Genomic DNA, 24,841 nt, shown 5'->3' with positions numbered 1-24,841 from the left:
CAGGCAGAGTCAGATGTGAAGAATGAATTTCTCGTTACTCCAAATACCCCCAAAATCGAGTTGAGATGGAGATTCATCTTTCCCTTCCTTTTTAATCTCATCCTGCCAGGAGTAAAGATTGATGGGAAACACAGAGCCAGGCTCAGCATGCTGCCACCAGGTCTTTGGGTCCTATTGAATCATAACGCTTATAAAATTGTCCACCATAAAGGAGAAAAAAGAGGTTGATGGAACAATATTTATTCAAGAAGCTTAGGATCTATAATTGCTTTTTTTCCCTTCCCCCTCTCTGGGAAGAACAAGGGATAAAAAGGACTTTGAAAAATTCTTGTGAATAGGAGCAGGGAATGGTGCTTACAGAGATGGAGGAGATTTCCCTGGGAGTTTAAAATGCTTTGCTCTGTTTAAAACTCGGCCAGCTTGTCTGGCCTTAATACTTGCTCCTCAGCCTGCGGAGAGAGCTGTCTCCAGCAGGAAAACCCGGATCACTTTGGGAGGAGAGCAGGCAGCCCCAGGAGAGACTGGCTGGCAGAGCGGGGCACGGGGTGGGGTAGTGTCTGCTGCCAGGCCAGAGGGGCAGGAGCAGGCTTGGAGGGAGGGAAGGAAGGAGGGATGAGGGAGGGATGGAAGGAGGGAGGACAAGAGGGAGGCCTAGGTGGGGAGAGAGGGGAGCAGTCAGCTAGAGCGCGGAGCCACCCATGTACCCATGCCCCGTGCATGCGCACACACACACGCCCTGCCCCATACCCATACTCCTGTGCAGACCTGTACACACACGCCAGTAACCACAGTCCTGTGCGCGCACACCGCCCACAGGCACCCCCACGGACACATGCAGACACCCCTGTACGCACGCACACCTCCCAGCAGGCACGCCCCCTGCACACACTGCGGCCTCTCCCCACCACCACACACACACCTTGCACCCCACAGGCACCCAGGCACGCACACCTCATACACCGCACCTCCACGCCTCTCCGAGCACATGCCCCCCGCACCTCCACACCTCTCTGTGCACAGCCCCCGCCCCAGCAGGCTGCTGGTCCCACACAGACTGGCCATGGGACCAAGGAAGACCAGGCTGTGTCACCACCTTTGTAGCTGCCACCCTGGTTCTCCTGCCCCATGCCTGCCAGTGGCTTCTCTCAGCAGGGACCAGCAATGATCAAGAATCACTTTTGAACACTGGAAGCCCCTCACTGGGCTTTTTTTCCCCCCACTGGAAATTTGAGGCCGGCACCATGCCCTGGAGATGCCTGCAGGCTTTGGCCTGTGATGGTACAAAGATCACACAGCAGCAGCCCGGATCTGCTCTCCTTTACATGTTTGTGTCCAAAGTTCCTGCCAGGAAATTCCTTCCTTCTTTTTTTCCAGACTCCGTGTGGCTGCCCTTGCTATTAAAAACAAAATAAAAACTGCAGTTACACCCTCAAGGCTCATGGCTAGCTCTCTTCTGCGTTACCAACTTTTTCCCAGAGTCTATGGGCAAGTGTTTCCCACCTGGCCAGTGGCTTTCAAAAAATCCTTATTTCAAGCCGAAACTTGGATTTCCCTTTGGGTTTTTTTTTCCCTTGTGGGGTTTGTTGTAAGTAAAATTTTCCAGCCCCCTGCTTTCTGTGCGGGCAGGAGCAAGCAGTTACCCAGCAGAGGCCGTCAGGACGACACATGCTGGTTGGACATACACAGATGGACACGCTGGCAAACCACCGCGTGCGAGCAAAGGCACGTGTGGAACAGGACTCGAGCAGCACACATGCACATACCCCCTGGCATGACCCATGTGCATGTACACATGTGCACAGCAGATGCACACACGCAGCATGCACATGCATTTGCAGCCAAGCACATCCGTGGCCCAAGATGCACATGAACATGACACATCTATGACATATACCTGCGCATGCCACATGCACACACATGGATGTGTGCAAACATGGGACACACAATACAAGCACAGTGAATGCACAGAAAAGCACGCTATGCACCTGCACCGAGCTTTGTGGTGCAACCAGGAGAACTTGCAGATTCAGGAAGAGGATGTAGCATCACTGAGCAGCCAGGAAGCCACAGGGGTGGCTTGAGCAGCCTGGGGCATCAAAGAAGTCACGAAGTTGGCAGGGGAGCAGGCGTGGGGGGGGGGTGGGGTGTCGGGGGGGTGAGGGGTCGAGGGGCAGCCATGGCGCTGGATGGCGCTCCTCTGCTTTTGCCAGGTTTATTGAAGCCGATCCGTTTGCTGCGTCACTGCCGAGCAAACGCCAGTGCCCTGGCAGCCCGGTGGGAGATGTGTGCCTGCACCCGCACGCAGCGGGCACTGCTGCGCCTTCAGCCCCTGCCTGCCTTGCCGGGACCACCCCCCTGTCCCGCCCGGGGGCCTCGGGGAGACCCATTCCTTGGAGAGGGCTTCGGCCCAGGCGTGCCGCTGCGGCCACCACCCCGTTGCAGTTTGATTTCAGAGAGCAAATACGGCTCTTCAGCTGCGACGAGTTGGAACAGACCGTGCCGCCGTATGGGCCAGGGCCCGGCTGCGCCCTGCGACGCCCCTGCCCACGGCTGGGGGCCAGGCTGGGTGGTCCTGGCAGGCCCCTTCCAACGCCCCCGGCCACGTCCTGCCGCTGCACGCCCCGCCCGCGGGCCCGGCTGTGCCAACGCGCCTCGTTCTGTGCCGCAGCCGGACCCGGCGCCAGCTCCGAGGGGGCTTCTGGCGGCCCCGCTCTGCTCCCCGCCTGTCCCGGCGCGCGGCCAGGGCTGGCACGAGGCCGCTCGCTCCGTCGCCAAACCGGGACGGCCGAGCCGGGGCGCGGGGACGCCTGTCCCCGGGGGCACGGGGGGCGCGAACACCCGGGTGCGCGGGGACGCGCGTGCTCCGGTGCGCGGGGCAGGGGGGCGCGTGCCCCCGTGCCCGGCGGCGTCACCCGCTGCCCTGCGCGGCGCCGGCCCCACCCAGTGCCGCGTGCCGGCCCCACCCAGTGCCGCGCGGGACGGGCGGAGCCGGCGGTGGCCGCAGCCGCCCGCGGGCAAAGTGCGGGGCGAGCGCCGGGCGGCCGCAGGGGCAGCTACGGAGCGGTACGGGGGGCCCGGGCTGGGCTGGGCTGGGCGCTGCGGGTCACGGGGGAGCTGTGGGCCCGGACACAGCCTGTGAGCAGGCACTGCGGGTGCGGACAGGCACTGCGGGTGCGGCTGGGACAGCGGGTGCGGGGTGCTGGCAAGGACTGCGGGCGCGGGGTGCAGGCAGGGACTGCAGGTGCAGCTGGGCACTGCAAGTGCAAGGTGCAGGCAGGTGCTCAGCGCAGGCAGATGCAGGCAGCCACCCAGTGCAGGACACAGGTGGGCACTCTGGCCACAGGCAGATGCACACAGGTGCTGTGGGTGCTGGCAGAGGCAGGCAGGAGCTGTGGGTGCAGGCTGCAGGCAGGTGCCCTGCATAAAGACATGCAGGCAGATACCATGAACACAGGGTGGAGGCAGGCGCTTTGGGTGCAGGCAGGAACCAGCCAACACAGCTGCTGCCAATGTGGCTCCTCCGCCATCTCTCTGCCAGCTCTACGGCCATGCGGCTCTGCAGCATCACCATCCTGCTGGGCGCAGCCCTCCTCCTGCCTGCATCTGGGGGCACCCAGGTGAGCCCCCACCCTCCGCCTCAGTCTCCCACTGTCCCCTGTGGTGAGTGGGGAGACCCACACGTGATCTGTGCCACCCACCTGGCATCCCCCTCTCTCCCTGCAGGCTCTGAGTGACACAGGGCAGAAGGACCTCGCCATGGAGCAGGATTTGGCCAAGGAAATGTAAGAGGTGGTCACGCGCTCCCTGCACCTTCAGGTGCCCATACCCTGGCTTATAAAAAACAACAAAGCAACACCCCGAAACATAAAAGTGTTCCAGGGGGGAAATAAATTTTCCTTGTTGCTTTGTGCCCCCCAAAATTAAGGGGCTCTCAGCTCCATCTTTGCCCCAAATCACCCAAAATCTCAGAGCATTGAGACCCTGGCTGGTTTCCCTTTGCTGGTGGCGGTAGGGATCTGTGGGTGCTACAGTGCCGATGTCCTGAACTCATCTAGCCCGTGTGCAGGATAAGCAGCTAAATTAGCCTGTTTGCTCCCCGAGATCCTAACTGCAGCCTCTGGCAGGTGTGTCTGGCCAGGTTCCCTGCACCCTGATAGGGTGGGATTCCCCTGCGGCAAGGGGATATATAGTAACTCTAATGCACTGCAAACCCTTCCTTGCTGATTTTGCTCCCCTCTTCCAGCATTCCAGGCATACAAGCTGTGGAGCTGCTGGAGGAGGGTGAGATCTCTGAAGAGGTGGAACCACGTATAAAGGTCATCTCCAGAAGTGTCTGGGCTCGACAGGGTCAGGCGGCACCTGAGGAGGACCGTGACCACCTCTACCACCCTCAGGACAATGCCATGGAGGCCGATGTCCGCGTGCCACCCTGGATGCTGTCCCTGGAGGTGCAGAGTGGCCCAGAGGAGGACCGTGACTATATCCACCATAGCTAAGCAGAAACATCCCCAGGTTGCGAAATGAGGGGTGGGAGCTGGCCCTGCAGCTTCCCAAAGCGACTCATCCCTCACTACCCACTCCTGAGCCCCCCCCCCGCAATAAACCCATTCCCTGTTCCACATTCTGGTGGGCTCCTCATTACTACCAGAAACCTACCATTAAGTGCAGGGCCCCCACATCTGGGAGATCCCCCTCCTTGGGCTCGCCCCAAGATCCCAAGCAGGGTGAGGATGATGCCTTGGGGCAGGGGGCTCAGCCCATCACGCTGGCCTTCAGTCCAGTCCAGGCAGGGCTGAGATTGGGCAAACTCAGCACACCGGTGCTGTGCCTAAGAAGATGCCACAGCCTGTCCCCTCCCCCCGGGACACACGGACCTGCTGGTTCACAAGGCTGCTCTTGCCCAGTCCAGCACCTGTGAGCAACGTGACAGGGTGTGTGTGGTGTGTGTGAGTGAACCCCAACATTTCACAGCTCAGGGGGGACCCCACAGCAAGGATATCCCATCTCCCGTCAGTGCCAGGAAAACCTTTTAATAGTGATGGCAAAGGTGGTCCGTGCTGCTGGTTGTCTCACCCCACACACGTATCGCTCGCTGCCAGGTCCCAGACCCCTCCGTGGGGTGACACAGGGGGTTGATGAGCAGCAGGCAGCCGTGGTAACCTGCACCACCCTGGGCTCAGCTGTCAGTGAAGTTTGCCTTGCGCTTCTCCACAAATGCTGTCATCCCCTCCTTGCGGTCGTCCTGTGATGAGTGGAGAGGTGAGGTTGGGAGGGGGGGCTGCAGCAGCCCTGCTATCCCCCCATGTAACGGGGCCATGCCTCTACTCACGGTGGCAAAGGTGGCGTAAAAAAGCCTCTTCTCTGTCCTGGTCCCCTCGGCCAGCGTGGTCTCAAAGGCTGAGAGCAAGGGAGAAGTTGGGGACACCCCGCTGCCTGGCCCCGCAGCCCCCCGGAAGGTTCCCCATTGGCCCCCCAGCCCCTACCAGCATTGACCGACTCTTTTGCCATGGCAGCCACCAGCTTGGAGTTGTTGGCGATCTTCTCGGCGCAGGCGATGGCCGCGTCCAGCAGCTTATCCACAGGGAAGACTTTGCTGACCAGACCTAGGATGGATGGTGGGAGGCGGTGGGGTGGGGGGATGGCTCCCCACTAAACCCCCACAGTGCCCGGGCTGGCCCACCACCCTACCTGCCTCTTTTGCCTCTGCTGCTGAAATCCGGTCCCCAGTGAGAACCATCTCCATTGCCAGCGACTTCCCCACTGCCCTGGTCAGCCTCTGAGTCCCTCCAGCACCTGGAGTCATTCAGGGAAGGTAAAGGTCCAGAGAGGGATACCCGGGTGTCCCCCGCTGTCTCTGCTCTGGCCGGGATGGACCCTACTTGGTGGGTGCCCCCTGCTCACCTGGGATGGTGCCCAGAAGGATTTCGGGTTGCCCGAACTGCGCCTTCTCCCCAGCATAGATGATGTCGCACATCATGGCCAGCTCGCACCCGCCACCCAGCTGGGACAGGGGAGGAAGAGGGGGGTCAGGGGGTGCTGGGGCTGAGCCGGGAGGTGCAGGGAGAGTGGGAGGGGACTCACGGCATAGCCATTGACGGCGGCGATGATGGGCTTGCGGACAGTGGAGACCTTGTCCCAGCCAGCGAGGAAGCCACCGCTGTAGCACTGCTGGAAGGTTTTATTCTGCATCTCCTTGATGTCTGCGCCAGCTACGAAAGGCAACAGGGTGGGACACCGAACACCCTCCACCCCCTAAAATCCACAGAGGGGCGAGGCACCCTGCCCTACCTGCGAAGGCTTTCTCGCTGCCGGTGATGACAATGGCCCCCACCTGTGGGTCGCTCTCCAGCGTGTCCAGCGCCCGCCGCAGCTCCTCCATCAGCCCCTCGCAGAGGGCATTCAGCGCCTGCGGCCGGTTCAGCCGGATCAGGCCCACGCTCTGCCGTGCTCCCGTCTTCTGCACCGCCAGGTACTGGAACAGGGCCCCTGCCGCCGCCCCGGGCACCGTCCCGTTAGGCAGCTGGCTGCCTGCAGCCGGGTGAGAATCGCCCGCCCGCCCCGGTGCGGCAAGGCCCCGGGCGCTGCCGCGACCCCGCGCTATTTTAAGGCGACCTTCAAGGCGGCGGGTGCGTGCCAGCGGGGCCTGGCAGCCAGCCCGCCGTCACCTCGGGGCCTGGGGGCTCGGCCCCGCGGGGCGTTCCCGCTGCGATCCTGGCCCCGGCAGGTGCAGCCCAGCGACCAGCGCACGCCGAGCCGGTGTGCCGTGCTGGGGGCCCCGGTGCACGCTGCAGGCACCCCGTTGCAAGGTGCTGGCAGGATGCACGGTGCTGGGACCGTACGTGGCCTGATGCGCGATGCTAGGACCCTGGTACGTGGTGCCACAGCCCGTACGTGACCGCAGGGACCCGGTGCCAGGCCCCACGCAGGGCGCCGAGACCCGGTGCCCGGTGTTGACGCCCCGGTGCATGGCGCCTTCTCCCCACCGCCAGGCGCCCCCCGTGCCCGCCCCGGTGCCCCCCTCACCGGCGCTGCAGGCCCGCGCCCCGAGGAAGGGGCGGGGCGGCGACGGGACCAGCGCGCGGCGGCGCGCGGCAGCGGCGGCGGCGGTGGCGGCGGGGCCGAGGAGCGCGCGCAGCGAGCCGGCCATGGCGGAGCGCGGAGCAGCGGCCCCGCCCCGCCCCTCCGCCCGCTGTCGCTCCGCCCCGCCCAGGGCCCATTGGCCGAAACGGCCCCGCCCCGCAGCGCGCCAGCCCCATTGGTCGAGGCCGTGCCTCCGCGCCCCGCCCCTGGTGCGCTGCTCGGGGGCCGGGCCGCGGCCGTGGGACCTACGGCCCCGTGGCCGGAGCAGGCCGCGGGGGAGGGGCTCCCGGGCCCGCGCCCATCAGGCCTGGTGGCGGCGGCGCTGCCGTCCTGCCCGCGTCCCCGCGCCGCGGGACGCGAGTGGGGCCCAAGCTGGGCTGGGAGCGTTTAGCGGCGCCGCGGGGCGGGACCGCTGGGGGTGGGGGGGGCGCTTCCTCCGCGGCTTCCCGCGGCTGCACGCACCGCCACGGGCGGCCCGGCGTGGACGCCGTGCCCCGCTCCCTCCGCGCGCGCACCCTGCCGCCGCGCGGCCCCGAGCACGCGCCCCCACCCCCGCGCGTGGAGTGGCGGCGGAGGGGGGGCGCGGCGGCATTGAGCGCGCGGCGGCGGGAGCGCGGCCGGGGAGGAGCGGAGCGGAGCGAGCCAGCGGCAGCCCCGGGCCGGGTGAGCCCCGCGGGCGGGGGCGGCGTGCACGGTGCCGGCGGGGGCTGGTGCCGGGGGGGCGGGGGAAGGGACGGACACGGACACGGACACGACACACGCGGGCCGCGTGTGTGCGCGGTGTGTGCGCGGCGTGCCCCGGAGCGTGCCTCATCGCGTGAGCAACGTGCAGCCGTGCCGGCGCGCCCAGGGCAGCCGCGGGGAGCGGGCCGCGCGCAAGCCGTGCGAGCGTGCCCCAGAGGCTCGCAGGGGCCGCGCGTGAGTCACGGCGTGCGCGTGTGCGAGCCCTGCGCGGGGGTGCCCAGGGCTGCCGCCGGGTGCGGGCGCACGCCGGGGCGCGGAGGTGCATGCAGCTCGTGCAGGCGCGTGCACAAGCGCGCGTCCAGTGTGCATGGCTGAGTGTGCACGCACGCGCGAGGGCACGCCTTTTCCGCGTGGGGGCGAGAGCGCATTTATGCCACCCGCGGGCTGTGGCGTGACACGCGTGTGCCAGCCAGGCACGCGCCCGCAGCCTGCGCGTGTGCCCGCGTCTCGCGCAGGGGGCGAACCGCCGCCCGCCCCTCCCGCACGCGTCCGCGCGGGGCACACGCGTGCGCACCCGCGGCTGAGCGCCGGGGCTCTCCCTCTGCCCAGGTGCGGCGGGATGCGGCGCGGCGCGGCGGCCTGCTGGGCGGTGATGCTGCTGGCCGCCGCCTTCTGCGACACGGCGGCCGGCAAGGGCGGGCGCGGCGGAGCCCGGGGGGCCGCCCGCGGCGGGGCCCGGGGGGCCGCCCGCGGCCGGGTGAGGGCGGCGCCGCCCCGCTACGGCTCGGCCGGGGCGGCCCTGCGGGTGGCGGGGGCGGCGGCGGCTGGAGCGGCGGCCGGCGTGGCGGCGGGGGCGGCCCTGCGCCGGGCCCGGCTGGCCGGCGAGCTGGAGTCAGGCGACGGCGTCGAGTACCGCGACGGCAACTGGACGGGCGCCGCCGGCGCCTGGACCTCCGCCGCCCCGGCCCGGGACCCGCCGGGCTGGGCCGTGCCCTGGCTCTGCCCCCTGGCCGCCGTCCTCCGCCGCTGAAGGTTTCGGGGGACCTGACCGTGCCCGGTGCAGCTACCGATGCCGTGAGGACCGGCCGCCCCCCGGGGCCCAGCCCGCCCCCCTGGGCTAGCAGTGGCTCCCAGGGCTGCACCCACTCAGCGCCCGATCTCACCCGGTCACCCACCGCCAGTGGGGCAGGACCCCGCGGGAAGTCCCTCCACCACCTGCACCCCCAACCCCCAACCCCGCCGGCTCGGGCACCCCGTTCGCACCGCTCTTCTGTACGTGGGTCTCAGCGTCTGGAGGACGAGGAGGTGGCAATAAAAATGGGCAGAAAGCAGGTGTGGCTGGATGCGGGGCAAGGGGCTCAGGATGGGGACCCTGGCGTGGCCAGCTGCCACCCCGGCACCCTGCTCACGAAGGCGTTGTCTCAGGATGGAGGTCCCAGACAGGGCCCAGACTGCAGCGAGAAAATGGCTCCCCAGGCAGGGGATTTGTCCCCACTGGAGACAGCAGCCCTGCCCCTCCTGGGTGGGTGCCGCACTCCCCAAGGAGAGCATCACCCTGTGTGGTGACACTGCAGGGCAGCCACCACAGCGCACCCTCACCACACACCACGGGGATCCTGCCCTTCTGCCCTCCCCTGCAGGAGCCTGGGGTCCAAAACTGGGGACTGCCCCTGCAAAGCCACTTTAATCACATCCCGGAGCTCCACGACAGGGTGTCCTCAGCCCATGCAACTGCCTCTCCCCCATGGGACAAGTCTCAGTCCAGCGTCACCCTGCCCAGGTGTCCTGCCCGGAAATCCCGCAGGAACTCATAGGCAGCTGCTGAGTAGTTGAGCGTCGTCATGTTGACATTGCCTGGAGATGGGGGCAGTGGATGCAGGAGGCGTCAGCAGAGCCTGGAGCCGCTGCAGGATCCCCAAAAGCCTTGCCTCCCGCACCCCAGGCAGCAGAGGTCTCCCAGAGCGCTCACCCGTGCCCGTCAGCACTTTCACCTTCTGCGTCCTGCCCTGGGCAAGGGCCACACGCCTCAGCACAAGCTCGATGTTGTCGCAGGCCTCGGCCAGCCCGTAGCGCTGCACGTACCTACCGAAGGAGGTGGCTTACACCCTGCCAGCATCACCTCTCCCCTCCCAGTTCCCCAGGGATCGCCTCTCCACCACCCACTTGGAACCACAGGCAGTGGACACAGCCTGGGGCTGTCTCCGGTTCCCTGCCAGCTCACCCAAACTGCTGCCACTTGTTCAGGGTGTACAGGAGGTAGTCAGCCATGATGTCCTCCCCCACCAGGTGGTCACGGATGGCTCCTGGAAAAAAGGGTCAAGCCCCAGGTCCCCAAAGCCCTGTTTCAAGCCCCAGCCACCCCTCCTGCCGTCCACATGCCACCTGTGGCAGCTTGCACCAGCCTGGGAAGACTGAGCCAGCAGACTGCCGCCCCAGCCCTGGGTACCAGACCCAGCCAGGGCTTGAAGCCACGTTTAGGGAGTTCCCCTGGCCACAGCCTCCACCTCACCACACAGCGCCAGCTTCATGCCCGTCTCCACATCCCCCAGCTTTGGAGGCAGCACACCAGGCGTGTCCACCAGGTACATCAAGGGCTTCTCGCAGACCTGGGATGGGGGGAGGCAGGGTGATTAGGATGCTCGGCTCCCTTGACACAGCTAACGAGCCAGGTGTTGAGCTCTTTTGTTATAAGGTCTTGCTGGAAAGGGGACCTGAGCAACCCTTTCAGATCAGCTCTGCGTGCCTCCAGGTTTCCCAGAACTCCTGCAAGAGGACGCAGGGATGCAGAGGCCAGCACCTACCCAGAAGGCTGTGCTGCAGGGACGGTACCTGGATTCTGGTCAGTACTGCCTTGGTGATGCCTGGCTCGCCACCGACTGCAGTGGCTTTTCCTTTGGGGAAAGGAGAGACACAGTCAGAGACGCAAGCAACACTGTGCCCTGCCATGTGCTTCACAGCTGTGCCACTGGCTCATTCCTAAGCCCAGGCACCATGGAGAAATACCCTTTTTGAGGTGCAGCCTCCGCAGGGAGTTGATGAGTGAGGACTTGCCCACGTTAGGCACGCCGATCACCAGGATGCTGTACTCAGTGCTCTGGAAGTGAGGACGATACAGGCAGAAAGCAGCTAGTTATTGGCCGGCCACCCACCCCAGGAGCAACGGTCAGCTGCACCACTAAAACAACCCAGTCTTTGCCAGCGCTTTGGGTATGTGTGTGAGCAGCCTCGTCCCTTCAGCTGGAGAGGGGGTGACCTGCAGATGGCCACCCTGACTCCTTGTTCATGCACTGTCACTCTCACTGCTGCATCTCACCTCGGCCCTGTGGTAGCGTGGGTTGTTGCTCACCAGCTTGGCAACCAGGGGAACAATCTGCAGAGAAACACGGAGAAGGGCTGTAACTGTGGCTCTGCGCCCAAGTTGGTAGCAGCCACTCGCTCAGAGGACACCGTGCCAGGAGGATGCACAAAATGAGGGCAAAGCAAAAGATGGGGCGCCTTGGGTAAGCTGGAAGTGAAGACTGGTCTGGACACCAGTGCCACCACCTCACAGTGGGGCACTGAGGCCTCTGCATGGGGCTGGGATATCAGCGCATGGCCCTCAGCTGCTGGCAGCAAGGAGCAGGGCTACTGGCCCATTACCTTCTTGACGTTGCTATCGTGCTGGCAGTCAGTGAAGACAACGTGTGAGCATCCCTGCTGCTTCAGGTACTCCAAGACTGTCTGAAGGGGACAGGCAGAGGCACTGCTGGCACCTGCCCGCAGCAACCCACGGACCCCCAGCCAGCCAGCCCGCCCGCCGTGTCCCGGTGCTCACCGGCTGCCGGTGGGGATCAGCCAGGTCCATCTTGTTCAGCACTAGGATGTGCGGGCGGATGCCCAGCGCCTCATGCAGCATGGGGTTACGGCCCGACAGTGGGAGGTAATTGCCACTAAGGAAAGTGACGGTGTGCTGGCATGGGAGCAGGTACTGGGCGGACCAGTGGGGGGTGGGGCAGGGTATCGGGGAGTTGGGGGGGCCGGTGTGGAGCTGGAAAGGGGTACGGGACAGGCCTGGTGGGAGACAGGACAGCTGGGGCACGGAGGCGCGGGTGAAGTGACGGACACACCGGTGCAGGGGGCGGGGTCCTGCTGCCCCGGGGGACACCCGGGGGCGGGGGGTGAGAAGCCGTACTGGAGGATATGCGAGCGTCGTGCACCTCGATGAGGCAGTCGGCCTGCCGCAGCGAGGCCCGCATCTTCCGCAGGCCTGCAACACAGCGCCGGGTGAGCGCGGCGGCAGGGGGAGGGCCAGCCCGCCCCACTCCCACCCCTCACCTTTCGCCATGTGCCCTGGGAACCAAGAGGCCACATCGCGGCCGCCGAAATCGAAACGCTCCCTGAACTTGCCGGGCACCGACACGGATGCGGCCGCCCGCAGCGCTCCCGCCCATCCTCTCATGGCGGCAGCGCCCCTTCGGCTGCGTCACATCCAGCGCGACGCGCGGGGGAGCCGGATACGCGACGCTGAGGGGTGCGGCCTCCTCAGCGCCATGGCGGAGCCTACGAGGGGGCCGACGGTGGGTCCTGGCGGCACGGGGGGTGCCGGGCCCCGCGGGGGGCGCGCCCCCGCGCCCCCCGCGGGGCCCGGCACCCCCCGTGCCGCGGGGCCTAGCACCCCCGGTGCCGCGGGGCCTGGTCCCCAACCGACCCCCCAGCCGCCCCCAGCTCCTCAGCCCGCCCCGGAGCCAGGCCCGACGCAGGCCCCGCTGGATGACACCCGCTTCCTGATCTCCAGCACCAACTGGTACTAACGCCGCAGCCTCTGACCCGAGCCGAGGAGCCGCATCCATCCCCCCCCGCGCTGAGAGAGAAGGCTCTGCATCCCACCGCCGGGGAGCTTTCTCAATAAAGGAGGCTGGCCGGCAGCGGCCCGCGAAACACGGGTTTTATTTTCCTGCCTCAGAGCCGAGGAGTGGGGCTGGGTGCCTCGAAGAATTGGTTGAGCCGCTCGGCCTCTCGCCAGCCCGACAGCAGGGCCCCGTGGGTGGTGGAGTAGAAGGTGCGGTGGGTGGCTTCGCCGGCGAAGAGGAGTTGCAGAGGCTGTGGCAGGGTGGGAGGTGAGCACTGGGGGCCTGCCACCTCCCCCCAGCCCAGCGGGGACACTGGGTTGTACTAAACCAGCCCCATCTCCCTGCCCTTTGGCACCCCATCGATGCATGACCCGCTCTGCTGCCATGTCGGGACCGAGGAATGGGCACCTTCCCTTCCTTACTGACCCACCCCATGGCACGAGGGTGTTGGAAAATGGCTGGAAGGAGCTATGTGTCCCCAGATTTTATGGAAATGGGGTTCCCCCCCATCCCCATGGATCTCAGTGGGAAGAGCCAAGCAGGGTTGGTTGGTGACCCCCGAATAGAGTGGGAGTGAGGAATGCCACCTCCCTGTGCTCCTCAAGGCCTGGGGTGCCCTGTTCCCACCTGGGTCTGTCTGTGCCCAAACCTGGGAGGTCCCGTTTCCCCCACAGTCACTGCATCCCCCAGGCTTAAAGCAATTACCCTGGGGTCCTCAGGGTCCTCGGGCAGAGGCTGAGCCAGCACATCGATGTCATCCCCTGAGCTGCCAACGGCCACGTAGCTGTAGGAGCCCCGGGTGTAGGGAGCGCTGTACCACTGGGACCTGAGCACACTCCTGGGAGCGGGCAGGTGTGGATTCCCTGCAGGTGCATGTTTTGGGTGGGGGATCCAGAAATCTGGGTGCATGTTTCCCCAGGGGGGTTGGGGTGATGAGGGCAGAGGAGGCGATAGTACCTGTTAGTGTGCGGAGGACGCGTGTCATGGTGCTGAGAACCTCTGCATCACTCAGTGTCTCCATGTGCTCAGACTCCTTCCCCGCAATGAAACCGCAAAGGACGTGCCCATGCCTGGGGAGGAAAGACGAGGCCAAGAACTGCCTATTGCCCTCCTGCTGCTCACCAGGAACCGTGCCCTCCCTGCCCTTGGAGCACTACTGCATCACGGACCACCAGCAACCTAGAGAAGGTCTTGGAAGCTCCAGGCAGGACTAAGATGCTTCTTCACTTTGCCCAGAAGATGCCCAAACCTCCCAGCCACGATGCCCCTTTGCTGATGCTCCCCATCACGTACTGCTCCGGTGGCTGGAGGACCACAAATCCAGTGAGCTTCTTGAACCAGCTGGCCTCCAGGTCAGTGCTGGGCTTCTCAAGGGGTGACTCATCCTCCCACACCAATTCAATAAACTGCTGCTGGGGTTCCCAGAAAGGCTGCTCAAACTCCAGCAAGATCTTGTTGTTGACGCCAAAACCCAGGTGGCGAATGGCTTCTGTTTTCCACTCAGGCAGGGGAGGCTGGAAGAAGTCCTGGTGGTGTTCCTTGAGAAAACCTGCAGGCAGAAGATGGGGCAGCTTTGTTTATTTGGCTCCTAAACTGGGTCTGAGATACTTTCCTCTCCCCAACCCTCTTCCCAGCCTCCCCTCTCCCCACGGTGGGAGAGGTGAGGCTGGGAAGAAGTTTGGGCAAGTCCTTGCCCTCCATCTGCCCTTCTCCAACAATGCCAGCTGGTTGGAGGGGACAGGCAGGGCAAGGAAAGGTTGTTGGTGAACTCACCTAGCGGGACAGTGACAATAACGTGGTCAGCAAGGAAACTGTCTCCATCCTCACACTCCACCCGAACAGGGAAATCCCTGGCATCATCCCCTTCCTCGCGGAAGGACCCTTGCCACCGGATGGTCCTCACAGCCTTGTTGAGTAGGACAGTGCCCTCCGGCAGTGCTGAGAGCATGCAATTGGGCAAACTGCTGTAGCCGCTGCAGGAAGAGGTGCCATTGGGGACGGGGTGCCCCCTGAAATGCTCTTCTGCATCGCCCTCCAGAGCCCCATGCTTACCCTGGGAAGGTGCAGTCCAGGCCGGGCAGGGAGACATACTCCCCAAAGGGCTCCAGGGCCACCAGGTCCATGCTGTGGGTCCCACTGATGCAACACTCCAGCTTGAGGCAGGTGGCAAGAACTGCCAGCCGGAGCTGCTGGGCATCCTCCTCACCGCCCCCCCATGTGGGGACTCTCCGGGCAATCTCCTCCCGCAGGTACTGTCCCACACTGGGCACTGGTGGCTCCTTGGTCCCCCAGAAAGCGCGGGCGGAGGCCAGGAGGGTGTCGAATAGGTCATGGGCTTCACTTACCACCTGGGGGCTCAGCGCCCTCCCCAAGCTGCAGTAGGTGATGGAGGGAAGTGGGGGGTGGCCCCCCACCTCTGCCTGCTGGTTCTCCTCCCGGGCAGCCTCTGGGCCCAGCAGGCCATAGTGGGTGGCCAGGCGGAAGACGGGGTTCCCTGGTGAGGGGCCGTGGATCCACTGCGCCCCCATCTCCACCAGCCCCAGTGCTGTAGGAAGGGGGTGGGTGGGTGTCACCCCAAGGCATACATATGGCAGGACCCCCCGGGTATCAGCAGGACCCTCAGCCCCATGTGGCCCCCTAAACAGCTGGAGCCAGCAGCCCCTCCGCTGCCCCAGTCGCCCCTGTGCCATCGGACACCCTCAGCCCCGAGTCCATCCCGCTCAGGACCGGCCCCACAGCGGGGGGTCAGGTGCAGTTCCTCCATCCCCGGCCCTGCCTGGTAAAGCCACCCCCGAGACCGGATCCGTTCCCCGGTGCAGCGTCCCCTTCTCCCCGAGCCAGACCCGTCCCCATGCCGGTGCCACCCCCCTTGCCCGGCCCTGGCCCCCGGGCCTCCCCCGTACCGAAGGGGCGGGTGCAGACGCGGCCCCCGGCGCGGGGCGCTGCCTCCAGCAGGCGGAGGGAGCCGTGCCCGCGGAGCCGCTGCGCCGCCCCCAGCCCCGCCAGCCCCGCGCCCACCGCCACCACCCGCCGCCCGCCGCCCTCCATGGCGCCCGGCCCCGGCTCGCCCCGCCCCGGCTCAGCCCCGCCCCGGCCCCGCCCCGGCTCAGCCCGGCCCCGCCCCGGCTCGGCCCCGCCCCGGCTCCGCCCCGCCCCGGCTCCGCCCCGGCTCAGCCCCGCCGCGACTCGGCAGGAGCGGGAGCCGGGGGCGATCGCCGGCGGGGTCTCTTCTCGCGGCGGGCGATGTCTTCAGGGAGTGGGGCCAACAGCCGGCTGGCTTCGCAGGTGGGGGGGCCCTTGCTGGGGTGTGGGGCAGCCCCGGGACCACCTCACCCCCCTCGTCCCCCGTGAGCCGCCTGGGGCCGCGGCCGGGGGGTCTCGGGGTGCCGACAGCGGGCCGGGAGCGCGCTGCGCTGGCCGTGCGCAGCCCGGCGGCAGCGGGGAGCGCTGCGGGTGCGGGCAGCGGTCACGCAGGCAGCTGCCCTCCAGGGCCGCCGGCCCCGGCGCTCCCGCGTGGCCGGTGATGGCCGAGCCGCCCTGGACAGGAATAAAGCTCTCCGTCCCCGAGGCTGCCCGGTGGTTCTTTCCAGCCGTCGTTCCTGCGCCGGTGCTGCCCAGGGGGTGCCCCCGCCTGCTGCCCACCCCGGCGGTGGTGGGGCGTGGGTGGGTGCCGGGGTGCTCCCGGCTGGCCCCGGGCACGGGCAGCTCCCCCGGAAAGTGTTTGCGTGCAAGGAAGAGGCAGGGGAGAGCTGTGGTACAGGCTTCCGGAATCCCCGCTCCTAAAATCACCTTTGAGCTTTTATTATGGAGGGATTTTCCCCGCCTCCAGTTTTCCAACAAGCAGCAGGGTGGGACCATGGAGCAGGGGCTGTGCACCACCACGGGGGACCAGCCTGGCAGCAGCTTTGTAGGGGGACGGTGGCCCTGCATCCTGGCCCCGGAGCATTTGAGGTCGTGGCTCCCAGGGATGGAAGACGAGCATTCCTGGCATGTCGGTGTTGAGCCACGCAGCCATCCCCAGGAACCTCTGGCTACTCAGCCCCAGGACCAAACAGTGCAGGCAAGTGCCTGGCTTGGCCCAGTTGAGCCCTGAACCCCTCCAGATGGAGACCCTCCACCTCCCTGGGGATCTGTCTGGGGGAAGAAGGGTTCCCCATATCCAGCCTGAACCGCCCTGAGTTGCAATCTGGGGCTGGAGCCCCTTGTTGCATTGCCTGTTGCCGCCCAGAAGGGTTTGGCCTCATCGATTCCTTCCCCTCCATCACTCCTGTGCTGCGATCAGGGGCTGCTCTCAAACACCCCTGCCTCCCCACGGCCAGACCCAACATGCCCAGCTCTCTCCCATCTCCTTGTGGGTTGGGTGCTCTGATCCCTGACCCACTGGGCAGTCACCAGGGGGTCACAGCGGGGTCACAGCATCCCCCTCACACAGCCCAGGATGCAGTTTCACGATCCCCCTGGGGCCCTCCCAGGGGGGCTGCCTTGCCAGTGGCTCCTGCCTGCCCCAGCACCTTGGCTGATCCCCACGCTGCCCTGCCTGCAAAGTGCTACTGGTCCTTGAGGAGCTCTCAAGCAAGGAGGACAAACACTGATGACTAAGGGATGCGTGGGAAGCACCATCACCACAAGTATGTCAGGCCAGCAGGAAGAAGGGGACAGCAGGGGATGTCCCACTGCCTCCTTGCACTGTCGTGGCTGAGGGAGAGGGGCCAGGCATCTCCCTAGGGAGCTGCTGCTCTACTGGGACCCCTCCATCAGCTCCAGGATGCTGCTATAGAGGCGCCCAGGGGCGTCCAAGCCCCAGATGAAGTCCCAGTGGTTCCAGTCAGGGATGTGGCTGTAGGTGACAATGTGGGTGATGCGGGGAAGCAGCAGGAGGACATCCCTCCAGTCAGCTGTCCAGTCTTCTCCCCCTGACCACACGGCGGTGGGCACAGGCATCTCCTCCACCCGGTAGAGGGGAGGTGTCTCCTGGAGGGACACAGGAGACTCTGAGGAATTGCCATTGTGGTCAACACCTGCAAGCCACCCCATCCCCACACCACCCAGGACAGTCCCTTGGCATCTCCAGCTGCCAGCACTGCTGCTGCAGCTTCCTACCTGGTGGTATATGGCTGGGTTTTTGCTGCCATAGTCAAAGGCTTTGAATTGTCCCGATTTTATCACCTGGGAGGAGAGGACAGATCTGTGGTGAGAGCCCAGCAAGTGCCACTATGAGGGTCTGGCATCTCCTGGCCTCCTCAAAGGACCACATCATGACAGGGTGCTCGCATGTGACATTGCAGGAGGAGGTGGCATCTCCACAAAGCCAGACTTTCCACCTTTTTTAACAGGGTGATACTCTGATCTCCAGCTCCGTGCCTGTCCCTAGCTATGAGTTGACAAACCAAGGTGTTGCATGTGACTCCTTGGCTGCCCCTTTGCAACACTCCTGCCTCTGAAAACCTGCTCACCACCACCTGTGTGTGCAGGATGCTGCTGCAGGACTTCACGTTGGCAAGTTTTCCTTCAACAACCAGAGCATCCTTACCTGCTCATGACACTCTGGGCTCAGAGTATAGAGGCATCATGAGCCCAGTTATTTTAGGAGTTGCTTCTATACTGGGGGTGAAAGCTCAGATAGCTGCACGATAGTTGCATTGATTAAAAAGATCTTTTTTCTTTCCTCATTACCTATAATTTGGCTCTGCAAGGAGGCAGCAGGGTAGGGATCTCCAGCCTGACCCTGTTACCAGCAGGGCCAATGCTGCAGCTGCAGGAGGTTACTCAGACTGGCAGAGTCTGGCCCTGGTGCCTCCAGTTTGGCAAGGAGTTGCCATTGGATCCCCCTTCATTGCCTCATCTCCAGGTGAGCAAGCCCAGCTCACCCAGCCTCTCCTCATATGCCCTCACTTCCACCTACCATCACCATGGTGTCCCCGGGATCACTCTGCTTTGGGGATCCCTGGGGTCCCCAAACTGGTCTGAACATCCAGCTGTGGCCTCCCAGTCTGGCACAGCCCAGGGCACACACCCCTGCAGCTCATCCTGCATCCAGTGCCTCTTCTGTACACTAATTTCTGGCTTTTACTTTCTCACAAGCTGCTAAGGCCTGAGAGCCCGAAAGTCTCACATCTGCCCTGGACACACCAGACTCAGTGAAGGGACCAACCCAGGGGTGAAGCATCTGTGTTTCAGGGAGCCTACCTGGCCCCAATGCATCAAGGTTTTGACAGATGTCCCGTCTGGATAGTGGGATGTGTACACATCCAGCCGCGTCTGCAAGGAAACATATTCAAACCGTTACAGCTTTCCAATGGATAGGAGTGAGGACAGCAGCTGCCAGATGATGCATTTCCCAAAACAGCCACTGCTGGGTCACGCTGTCTAGAGAGTTGGGTCAGTTTCAGGAGTACAATTTTCATTAAAAATCAATTGCTTTGAGACAGCTCCTGGAGAAGAAAGGTGACGAAGGATGAGGTACCCCTAGCTTCCGGAGATACTTCATCTGGGCTCAGGGACTGTGCTCAGGGACTGTACTCAAGACCTTGGTGACTACCTGTGATCACCCAGATGCTGCTTCAGCAGACTTTATGTAGGGTGGGTAGGAGCAGGGGCTGCACCCCAGGGATGCTGGTGGGAGGTACAGCTGGTCTTGGTGACAGACAACCCTTACTCAGAGATGCTATCAAGTGCCACCTGGCCACTGACATTCACTTACCAGACCCTGGGGACTTTCCCTGTCTGGGGAAGATAAGCAGTGAGAGAAGGATCTGGCAGAGGGACACATGTTGCCATTGCAGCATCTGCTTGCCCGTGAGCACGGGGGACGAGCGGCCATAGCCAGCTGGGCAGGGTGTTTGGCAGAGAAGGGGCAGGCAGCAGGCAGAGGGGTTGGCAGAGCCAGCGGGTGCTGCTGGGTGCTCCCAAAAGGTGCACCCTGGGGCTCTGGCTCCCTTACCCCCATGTGGGGCAGCGCACCCACCATGTTGAGGTTCTTCTCATTGTAGCCTCCCAGCAGAAAGAAGAGGTTGGCACAGGGCTTGTGCAGTAGCGGGTGCCTGCACAGCTGGGGGAGAAACCTCCACAGCTTCCTTATCCGCAGTGAAGCGTCCGTTCTGCCTAGCAGAAGCTGCAAAAGCAAAGGGCAAGGTTGATTTCGTGTGTTTCCCTTCCTGCAGCCTAGCCCTCGGACTGTCTCCCCTGACCCACTGCCAGCCGGTGTCCCTGTGGATTGTCCCACCAGCTGGGCAGTGAGGGGACGTGCAGCACAGAGTGCCCACAGGAATCAAACCTGCTGCTTCTTTGCCCTCCTGTCCCACTGAGATGTGTACAGCTCCCTGCAGGAGGCAATGCTGACTGAGTGCACTCCAGGGAAATCAATATTTGGGACTCTCTTCCTTTCCTCCACGTCCCCCAGGTACTGGATTAGTTTTTCACTGTTGTTAAAATCAACACAGTAAAGCTGCTCTTGCCCAGGTGGTCTGCCTGAGGGTTCAACAAGTGCCCCCATAGGAAGACCAGTTTCAACACCTGAAGGTCCTATGGAGGGAAGGCAGGCATGCACTCCACAAAGTGACCATGCAGGACTGATTTGCACCTGAATCGTGTCTGTGTTTATAAATCAGTAGGAATTAAACTGTTTTCTTCTGCACTGGATAACCGTGGAGACTGCCTAGGCACAATCCCTTTTCTAGCGCTGGTGTTCGGGAGAGGGGAGCATGGAGTAATGCCCTACCTGAAGCATCTTGAACCGCCTGTCCAGGAGGAAGGATATTTTCATGATGGGACTTTTAGCATGCTTGAGTGTCACTACTGGAGCCAGGGCAAAAAACATTTTGATTTTCTGAGCCAGTTCTGGCATGGATGAAAATGCAATGAATGCTGAGAAAACAGAAAAACAAGCTGAGACTTGGTTGAACTTTTTTCAGGCGCTTAATCCGAGGGTTTGCTTGGACCCACAGCCCAGATCTGTTTAGCAGGCATTATCTCTAATTAGAAAGCTAGGATCTCTTCCCACCTGTCTGTTTAACATTAGCGCTAGAGATGTCCAAAAGGAGACAATGTCTTTATTCCTATGGTTAGAAGTGGCTGATGCGGCACTTCAGTGATTACTACTGATGGGAAGTCCTGTCCCATTCGCCAGGTGAAAGGAACAGTACTGTCATCTTCCATCAACCACTGCTAAAGGGTATCACCATCGCAGAGGTTTTCTCATACCCCTGATGGCCCAGCTGGTGAAAGGAAAGCACACAGTTCATGAGAAAGCAGAAGCTGTGACCTCCGTGCAAAATGCCTTTGGCTTTGATGTGAAACACTGCGATTCAGTTTTCTAGGTTGAATTATAGTTGCAGCAAGGAGCACTGAGGTCACCAGGAGCTTTCCTACTACCCTAGGAGCATGCTGGTCCTTCCAGATGTCTTATATGAAAAGCATGGCTGCTGTGGGACTTCTCATTACAAGAGACATCCTACCTAGCATGCTTGCTTGGCAGCCCACAAAGATGGGACCTCTCTGCTTTCTACTTATAAACACCAAAACTAATGTTTTCAAGGTGGTCCAGGTAACATCATGCGCAACCCCTTCTAACGCACCAATTGTGCAGCCCTGGGAGTGGCCAACGTAATAGATCTGCTTCTGCCCAGTCTTCTGCAGAACAAATTGAATCATGGCTGGGAGGTCGTACATTGCCATTTCATGAAAGCTGCAATAGAGGAGTGCTGTGTTGGTTATAAGGTAACATCAGGAAAGCAAACCTACCTGTGAATTTCAGCTGCCTTGCATTGCTGAAGGGCTTAACATCTTTGGCTGATATTCCAGGAGAAAATGCCTATGATCTAGGAGAGCCCTGTGCTGGGTGAAACTGCACAGGGTCCGAAAGCATCCCCCTTGCCATAGCCTCATCCTTGCCCGACAGGGCTTAGTTCTCCCATAACCATGGTTAGTGGTAAAGAAACTGTGCAGAGGCTGGCCAGCTGTGATTTCAGGTGCAGCACAGAGCAGCTCTGCAGATCCAGAGCTGGCTTGTCAGGATTACAGTACCAGCTCTGCTCCTAGAGATGCTCTTTCCCAGAAGGCAATGGAGCACCGCTTCCTGCCCATGTGCCTTTTAGTGTGCTATGGTGAAATGCGGACCTACTTTATTAGGTTTTTCTTACTGGAAGCATGTTTATGAGCTTGGGACATCCAGGACTGCTCTGAAGATCAGGTCTGGGGAGGCAGTAGCAGCTTGCAAAGTTTTTCTTGTGGGCAGGGTTTTTGTGGACAGTCTGGCAAAAGGGGATGTGACAATGATGTGGACACCTTGATGAGGGGCTTGGCTGGGGAAGTCTCTGCAGAGGCCCCAGGACAGGGCTAATGTCTCTGCAGGATGGGTGTCTCCACGCAGGCAACAGTGCCCTGCGCTCTTGACAGGGCCAGGCAGCTGCAGGGAGGTGGTGGCACCATGTCAGCAGGCAGGTCTGCACAGGTACCTCCATCCTTCCTGGGCACATCACTGGGAGGTCTGGGGGAGGCCGTGCCCAGGAATTAGGTGTTCTGACTTGCCTGCTTGGAGGCACCCACCTCTGCCTAGAGATTAGTGGCAAGCAGGGAAGATTGCCGCGCTTTTGTAATCCACTCCAGCCCACCTGAAATCCCAGAATTCAACCTGGTCAGCTGAAAGGTGCTGGTGTCTCCGGGACCATCTTGTCCCCCGGCTGTTTCCTAGCCAGACATCATAGCCAGAGTCTGCTAGTATGAAGCCAAGGCTGTTGTTAGCCAGATTCTCCACCCAGTGGCTGCCTTCTCCAAGTAACCCGTGCTGGAGAAATACGACTGGCTTGTCCCCTGGACGTGAAAGAAACAGCGCATTTCACTGAACCAGAATTTCTCTACTCGCTCACCACAAATTCAGGCCAATAAAGCCTCTGTGTTGCCCTGCTAGAGGACATGCAATGTGCATTTTAATGACATCTGCTGCTGAAGAAAACCTCATCATAGTTGTTTTGTGGTGGTTGCCCTCATTGTCTCATGCTGGAGAGCTGTGGATGTCCCTCCTAAGCCTCTCAGACCCCAGGGGCTCATCCCCCACAGGCTTAGTACCCCGTGGCCACTGGCAACAACCATGTGAAACTCAGATGTATGGGCTTGCCCTGAGATTGTTCAAAGTCACAAATTTATGGGGAAAAATTAAATTGGAAATTCTCTTAAGATATGCCTGCACCCTCTAAGCTTTAAAACCAAATCTCTGCTTGATACGAAAGGTGGTTGCTGTGCATTCCTAAGCTGGCTGCTAAAGCCTTGACTGTAAATTGGAGAAGTACTGTGGTTTTGGTATTTTTGCTTTAACAGCAAATACTCCCCTGGCCTGGTAAGGTTTGTCCCTTCACTTCCTTGTTATGTTAAGGTGGGGGTTTTGTTTGTTTTTTTTTGTTTGTTTGTTTGTTTTGGTTTGGTTTTTTTGTGTTTGGTTTTGGGTTTTTTTCCTGGCTTCCTTGTGAAATAGAACTGTACCTCTGTTCCTAGGATTTTCTCTTCCATGAGGAATTCTGTTCAGGGTGACATAGTAGCCGTCATGCGTCAGGACTTCATACTCTTCACTCAGGTACCCTCTGTGGCAGATTATTTGGCTCTGGGGAAACGAAAATTTGGATGAAAAGATTTACAAAGGTGAGGTGCTCATTTGACCTGAAGAGCACATCCCCATTTGCTGGGATGCCTTTGCAAAATTAAAGCGCTGTGGCAGCTGGGATACTGCTTTGCCTGGGGTGTCTGGATCAGCTGAGGACTTCTTTGAGGGAGGGTGCTCTGTCCAAATCCTATGCTTGCCCCAGTGAGGTGCGCAAGGGGAGAGGAGACAGCCAGACATGGGCTCTTGCCTGTGAGCAGACAGGGAGCCGGCGGCAGCAGGGCTCCCCTGCAGCATGCAACAGCAAATGCATTTGAAATGTTTCCAGAAATTTGAGACCAGACAGATTTACAGACAGCTGACACTGGTGGCAGGGCATGTCCTGTCATGCTCTGAGCTGATGCGGGGGGCAGATAAGATGGCAGGGCATATCGAACCTGCCAGGCTGGACTGACTGGAAGGGCAGTAGGACGAGCCCCATAGGATTTGTTGCAGGGCTCCTGATGCTCTTCCTGAGCTTTATTTATGCTGAAAACTCCACAGATTGGGAAGCTTAAGACCGGTGAAATCCAGCCGTGATACTGCCTACACACTGCTGAACTCACATGGTTGGCAGAAGAGATTAATTTCAGCAATTTAATTGCCCATGTCTTGGCGATCTAAAAGGCCCATCTAAACCCACCTTCAGAGATGTTCGGACTCACATGGACATGGCCCCAAGCAGCTTGCTGCAGCTGAAGGAGGGAAGCCATGCACAACTTTCTACCCTCCAGGAAGATGTCTGATCAAATTGAGGCTGGGATTACCCCCTTCTCTAACTAACTTGCTGATAATTGCACTTAAGGCTGCTGGGAGGAAGACAAATCCTTCAGGGACCAGGGTTTGTTAGTGATGGTATGGGCGCAACGTTATATCACACAGCTCAACAAAACCAGTGCACATGGTGACCCCAGCCCCCTCCACACGCATACTCTCCATCCCTCTCTTCCCCAACTAAACATGTGCAAACTTTCAGAGTGGAAATTCGAAGTTCTTCGGACTTACAACATTCATGAAAGTCTCAGGATTTATAGCCTTTTTCTGCTTAGTGGCATCTTCTGAGTTCACAGGTGCTTGTGTCAAAAACAGGATTGCAATAAACAGCCACATCTTGCGTCTGTGTAAATTATTATTATTATTATTATTATTATTATTATTATTATTATTATTATTACTACTATTATTATTACTATTATTATTGAACATTGCTATGAATGTCTGTTTCTACTTGATTATGATGGGTTAAGTTCCTTATATATCTGAAGACCATATATCATGGTCTGGGCTCGGGAAACAGAGGGGAATCCCAATTCCAGCTGCTGTTAGAGTCCACGCAAGGCTCTTCATACTCTATGTGGACTGGATCTGGTACTAGACAAGACCCATTTTTATATTTTTAATGGACAAAAGAAGAGAAACGTCTTTATAATGCAAGAACTGAAGTGATAGAAAATACCATCAGGCCGATTGTCATACAGAGGGAATTAATCTAAAGAGTTTGTGCTACAGAAGGAACACATTTAGGTTGGCTGGGCTATGACTGTGTCTATACTTTTGCTGTTACTCTATTGCTTAGTTTTTGCACCCAGAAGTTGTATGAACAGAAGGATCCTATGAACCG

General features: G+C 61.1%; 7 protein-coding genes across 7 annotated transcripts in view; 3 read left to right on the top strand and 4 right to left on the bottom strand.

The window, feature by feature from the left end:
- The first annotated feature begins 100 nt into the window (after nucleotides 1-100).
- Nucleotides 101-4,621, top strand: LOC129784162 (translation initiation factor IF-2-like). Its single transcript, XM_055800220.1, has 4 exons — nucleotides 101-3,063; nucleotides 3,539-3,617; nucleotides 3,724-3,782; nucleotides 4,244-4,621. The coding sequence occupies exons 1-4, from the start codon at nucleotides 1,961-1,963 to the stop codon at nucleotides 4,494-4,496; spliced, it is 1,494 nt and encodes a 497-aa protein (XP_055656195.1). The 5' UTR covers nucleotides 101-1,960; the 3' UTR covers nucleotides 4,497-4,621.
- Nucleotides 4,622-5,010: 389 nt separating this feature from the next.
- Nucleotides 5,011-7,189, bottom strand: ECHS1 (enoyl-CoA hydratase, short chain 1). Its single transcript, XM_055800266.1, has 8 exons — nucleotides 7,024-7,189; nucleotides 6,289-6,486; nucleotides 6,082-6,209; nucleotides 5,902-6,001; nucleotides 5,689-5,793; nucleotides 5,484-5,603; nucleotides 5,330-5,397; nucleotides 5,011-5,242 (listed from the first exon to the last, which is right to left on the bottom strand). The coding sequence occupies exons 1-8, from the start codon at nucleotides 7,145-7,147 to the stop codon at nucleotides 5,177-5,179; spliced, it is 909 nt and encodes a 302-aa protein (XP_055656241.1). The 5' UTR covers nucleotides 7,148-7,189; the 3' UTR covers nucleotides 5,011-5,176.
- Nucleotides 7,190-7,274: 85 nt separating this feature from the next.
- The window catches only part of LOC101915290 (lipase member M-like), a 52,116-nt gene continuing 34,549 nt past the window's right edge, over nucleotides 7,275-24,841 (top strand). The window contains exon 1 of the mRNA XM_055800237.1: nucleotides 7,275-7,743. The gene's annotated coding sequence lies outside the window, so the exon portion shown is untranslated. The remainder of the gene's footprint in view (nucleotides 7,744-24,841) is intronic.
- On the top strand, nucleotides 7,832-9,095 carry SPRN (shadow of prion protein). The gene has a single exon (XM_055800283.1). The coding sequence runs from the start codon at nucleotides 8,132-8,134 to the stop codon at nucleotides 8,792-8,794; it is 663 nt and encodes a 220-aa protein (XP_055656258.1). The 5' UTR covers nucleotides 7,832-8,131; the 3' UTR covers nucleotides 8,795-9,095.
- MTG1 (mitochondrial ribosome associated GTPase 1) lies at nucleotides 9,430-12,322 on the bottom strand. Its single transcript, XM_055800258.1, has 11 exons — nucleotides 12,079-12,322; nucleotides 11,947-12,010; nucleotides 11,579-11,684; nucleotides 11,404-11,484; nucleotides 11,078-11,134; nucleotides 10,768-10,858; nucleotides 10,594-10,655; nucleotides 10,274-10,370; nucleotides 9,986-10,067; nucleotides 9,734-9,846; nucleotides 9,430-9,618 (listed from the first exon to the last, which is right to left on the bottom strand). Exons 1-11 carry the CDS (start codon nucleotides 12,200-12,202, stop codon nucleotides 9,521-9,523), a joined length of 975 nt encoding a protein of 324 aa, XP_055656233.1. The 5' UTR covers nucleotides 12,203-12,322; the 3' UTR covers nucleotides 9,430-9,520.
- PAOX (polyamine oxidase) lies at nucleotides 12,672-15,673 on the bottom strand. The gene is made up of 7 exons (XM_055800208.1): nucleotides 15,497-15,673; nucleotides 14,646-15,138; nucleotides 14,367-14,566; nucleotides 13,887-14,142; nucleotides 13,551-13,663; nucleotides 13,299-13,456; nucleotides 12,672-12,843 (listed from the first exon to the last, which is right to left on the bottom strand). Exons 1-7 carry the CDS (start codon nucleotides 15,639-15,641, stop codon nucleotides 12,703-12,705), a joined length of 1,506 nt encoding a protein of 501 aa, XP_055656183.1. The 5' UTR covers nucleotides 15,642-15,673; the 3' UTR covers nucleotides 12,672-12,702.
- Nucleotides 15,709-24,330, bottom strand: LOC101911654 (lipase member M-like). Its single transcript, XM_027794115.2, has 9 exons — nucleotides 24,226-24,330; nucleotides 23,067-23,184; nucleotides 22,202-22,400; nucleotides 21,167-21,276; nucleotides 20,311-20,456; nucleotides 19,558-19,704; nucleotides 18,780-18,851; nucleotides 17,694-17,759; nucleotides 15,709-17,564 (listed from the first exon to the last, which is right to left on the bottom strand). The coding sequence occupies exons 1-9, from the start codon at nucleotides 24,328-24,330 to the stop codon at nucleotides 17,331-17,333; spliced, it is 1,197 nt and encodes a 398-aa protein (XP_027649916.2). The 3' UTR covers nucleotides 15,709-17,330.

The sequence above is a fragment of the Falco peregrinus genome, chromosome 1 (genome assembly GCF_023634155.1).
Source record: "Falco peregrinus isolate bFalPer1 chromosome 1, bFalPer1.pri, whole genome shotgun sequence".
Lineage (NCBI taxonomy): Eukaryota > Metazoa > Chordata > Aves > Falconiformes > Falconidae > Falco > Falco peregrinus.
The sequence above is the reverse complement of the archived record's forward strand: the minus strand, read 5'-3'. Positions and strand labels throughout refer to the sequence as shown.

Bases quoted from the DNA above. Each gene is read 5' to 3' on its own strand.
- ECHS1 (XM_055800266.1), bottom strand. From the start codon at position 7,147: ATGGCCGGCTCGCTGCGCGCGCTCCTCGGCCCCGCCGCCACCGCCGCC. The intron at 5,794-5,901 runs GTGAGCAGGGGG...GAATGACTCCAG, and splicing joins CCTTCTGGGCACCATCCCAG to GTGCTGGAGGGACTCAGAGG. The intron at 5,398-5,483 runs GTAGGGGCTGGG...CCTTGCTCTCAG, and splicing joins AAAAGAGTCGGTCAATGCTG to CCTTTGAGACCACGCTGGCC.
- SPRN (XM_055800283.1), top strand. From the start codon at position 8,132: ATGGCTGAGTGTGCACGCACGCGCGAGGGCACGCCTTTTCCGCGTGGG.
- MTG1 (XM_055800258.1), bottom strand. From the start codon at position 12,202: ATGAGAGGATGGGCGGGAGCGCTGCGGGCGGCCGCATCCGTGTCGGTG. The intron at 10,859-11,077 runs GTGAGATGCAGC...CCTCACTTCCAG, and splicing joins CACGCTACCACAGGGCCGAG to AGCACTGAGTACAGCATCCT. The intron at 10,656-10,767 runs GTATTTCTCCAT...CTTTCCCCAAAG, and splicing joins GAGGCTGCACCTCAAAAAGG to GAAAAGCCACTGCAGTCGGT.
- LOC129784162 (XM_055800220.1), top strand. From the start codon at position 1,961: ATGCACAGAAAAGCACGCTATGCACCTGCACCGAGCTTTGTGGTGCAA. The intron at 3,618-3,723 runs GTGAGCCCCCAC...CTCTCCCTGCAG, and splicing joins CTGCATCTGGGGGCACCCAG to GCTCTGAGTGACACAGGGCA. The intron at 3,783-4,243 runs GTAAGAGGTGGT...CCCCTCTTCCAG, and splicing joins CAGGATTTGGCCAAGGAAAT to CATTCCAGGCATACAAGCTG.
- LOC101911654 (XM_027794115.2), bottom strand. From the start codon at position 24,330: ATGTGGCTGTTTATTGCAATCCTGTTTTTGACACAAGCACCTGTGAAC. The intron at 21,277-22,201 runs GTGGGCTGGAGT...CCTCTATTGCAG, and splicing joins GTTGAATTCTGGGATTTCAG to CTTTCATGAAATGGCAATGT. The intron at 19,705-20,310 runs GTAGGGCATTAC...TTGCTTTTGCAG, and splicing joins GGCGGTTCAAGATGCTTCAG to CTTCTGCTAGGCAGAACGGA.
- PAOX (XM_055800208.1), bottom strand. From the start codon at position 15,641: ATGGAGGGCGGCGGGCGGCGGGTGGTGGCGGTGGGCGCGGGGCTGGCG. The intron at 13,664-13,886 runs GTACGTGATGGG...TTTCCTCCCCAG, and splicing joins GTCCTCCAGCCACCGGAGCA to GCATGGGCACGTCCTTTGCG. The intron at 12,844-13,298 runs GTAATTGCTTTA...ACCCTGCCACAG, and splicing joins AGGACCCTGAGGACCCCAGG to CCTCTGCAACTCCTCTTCGC.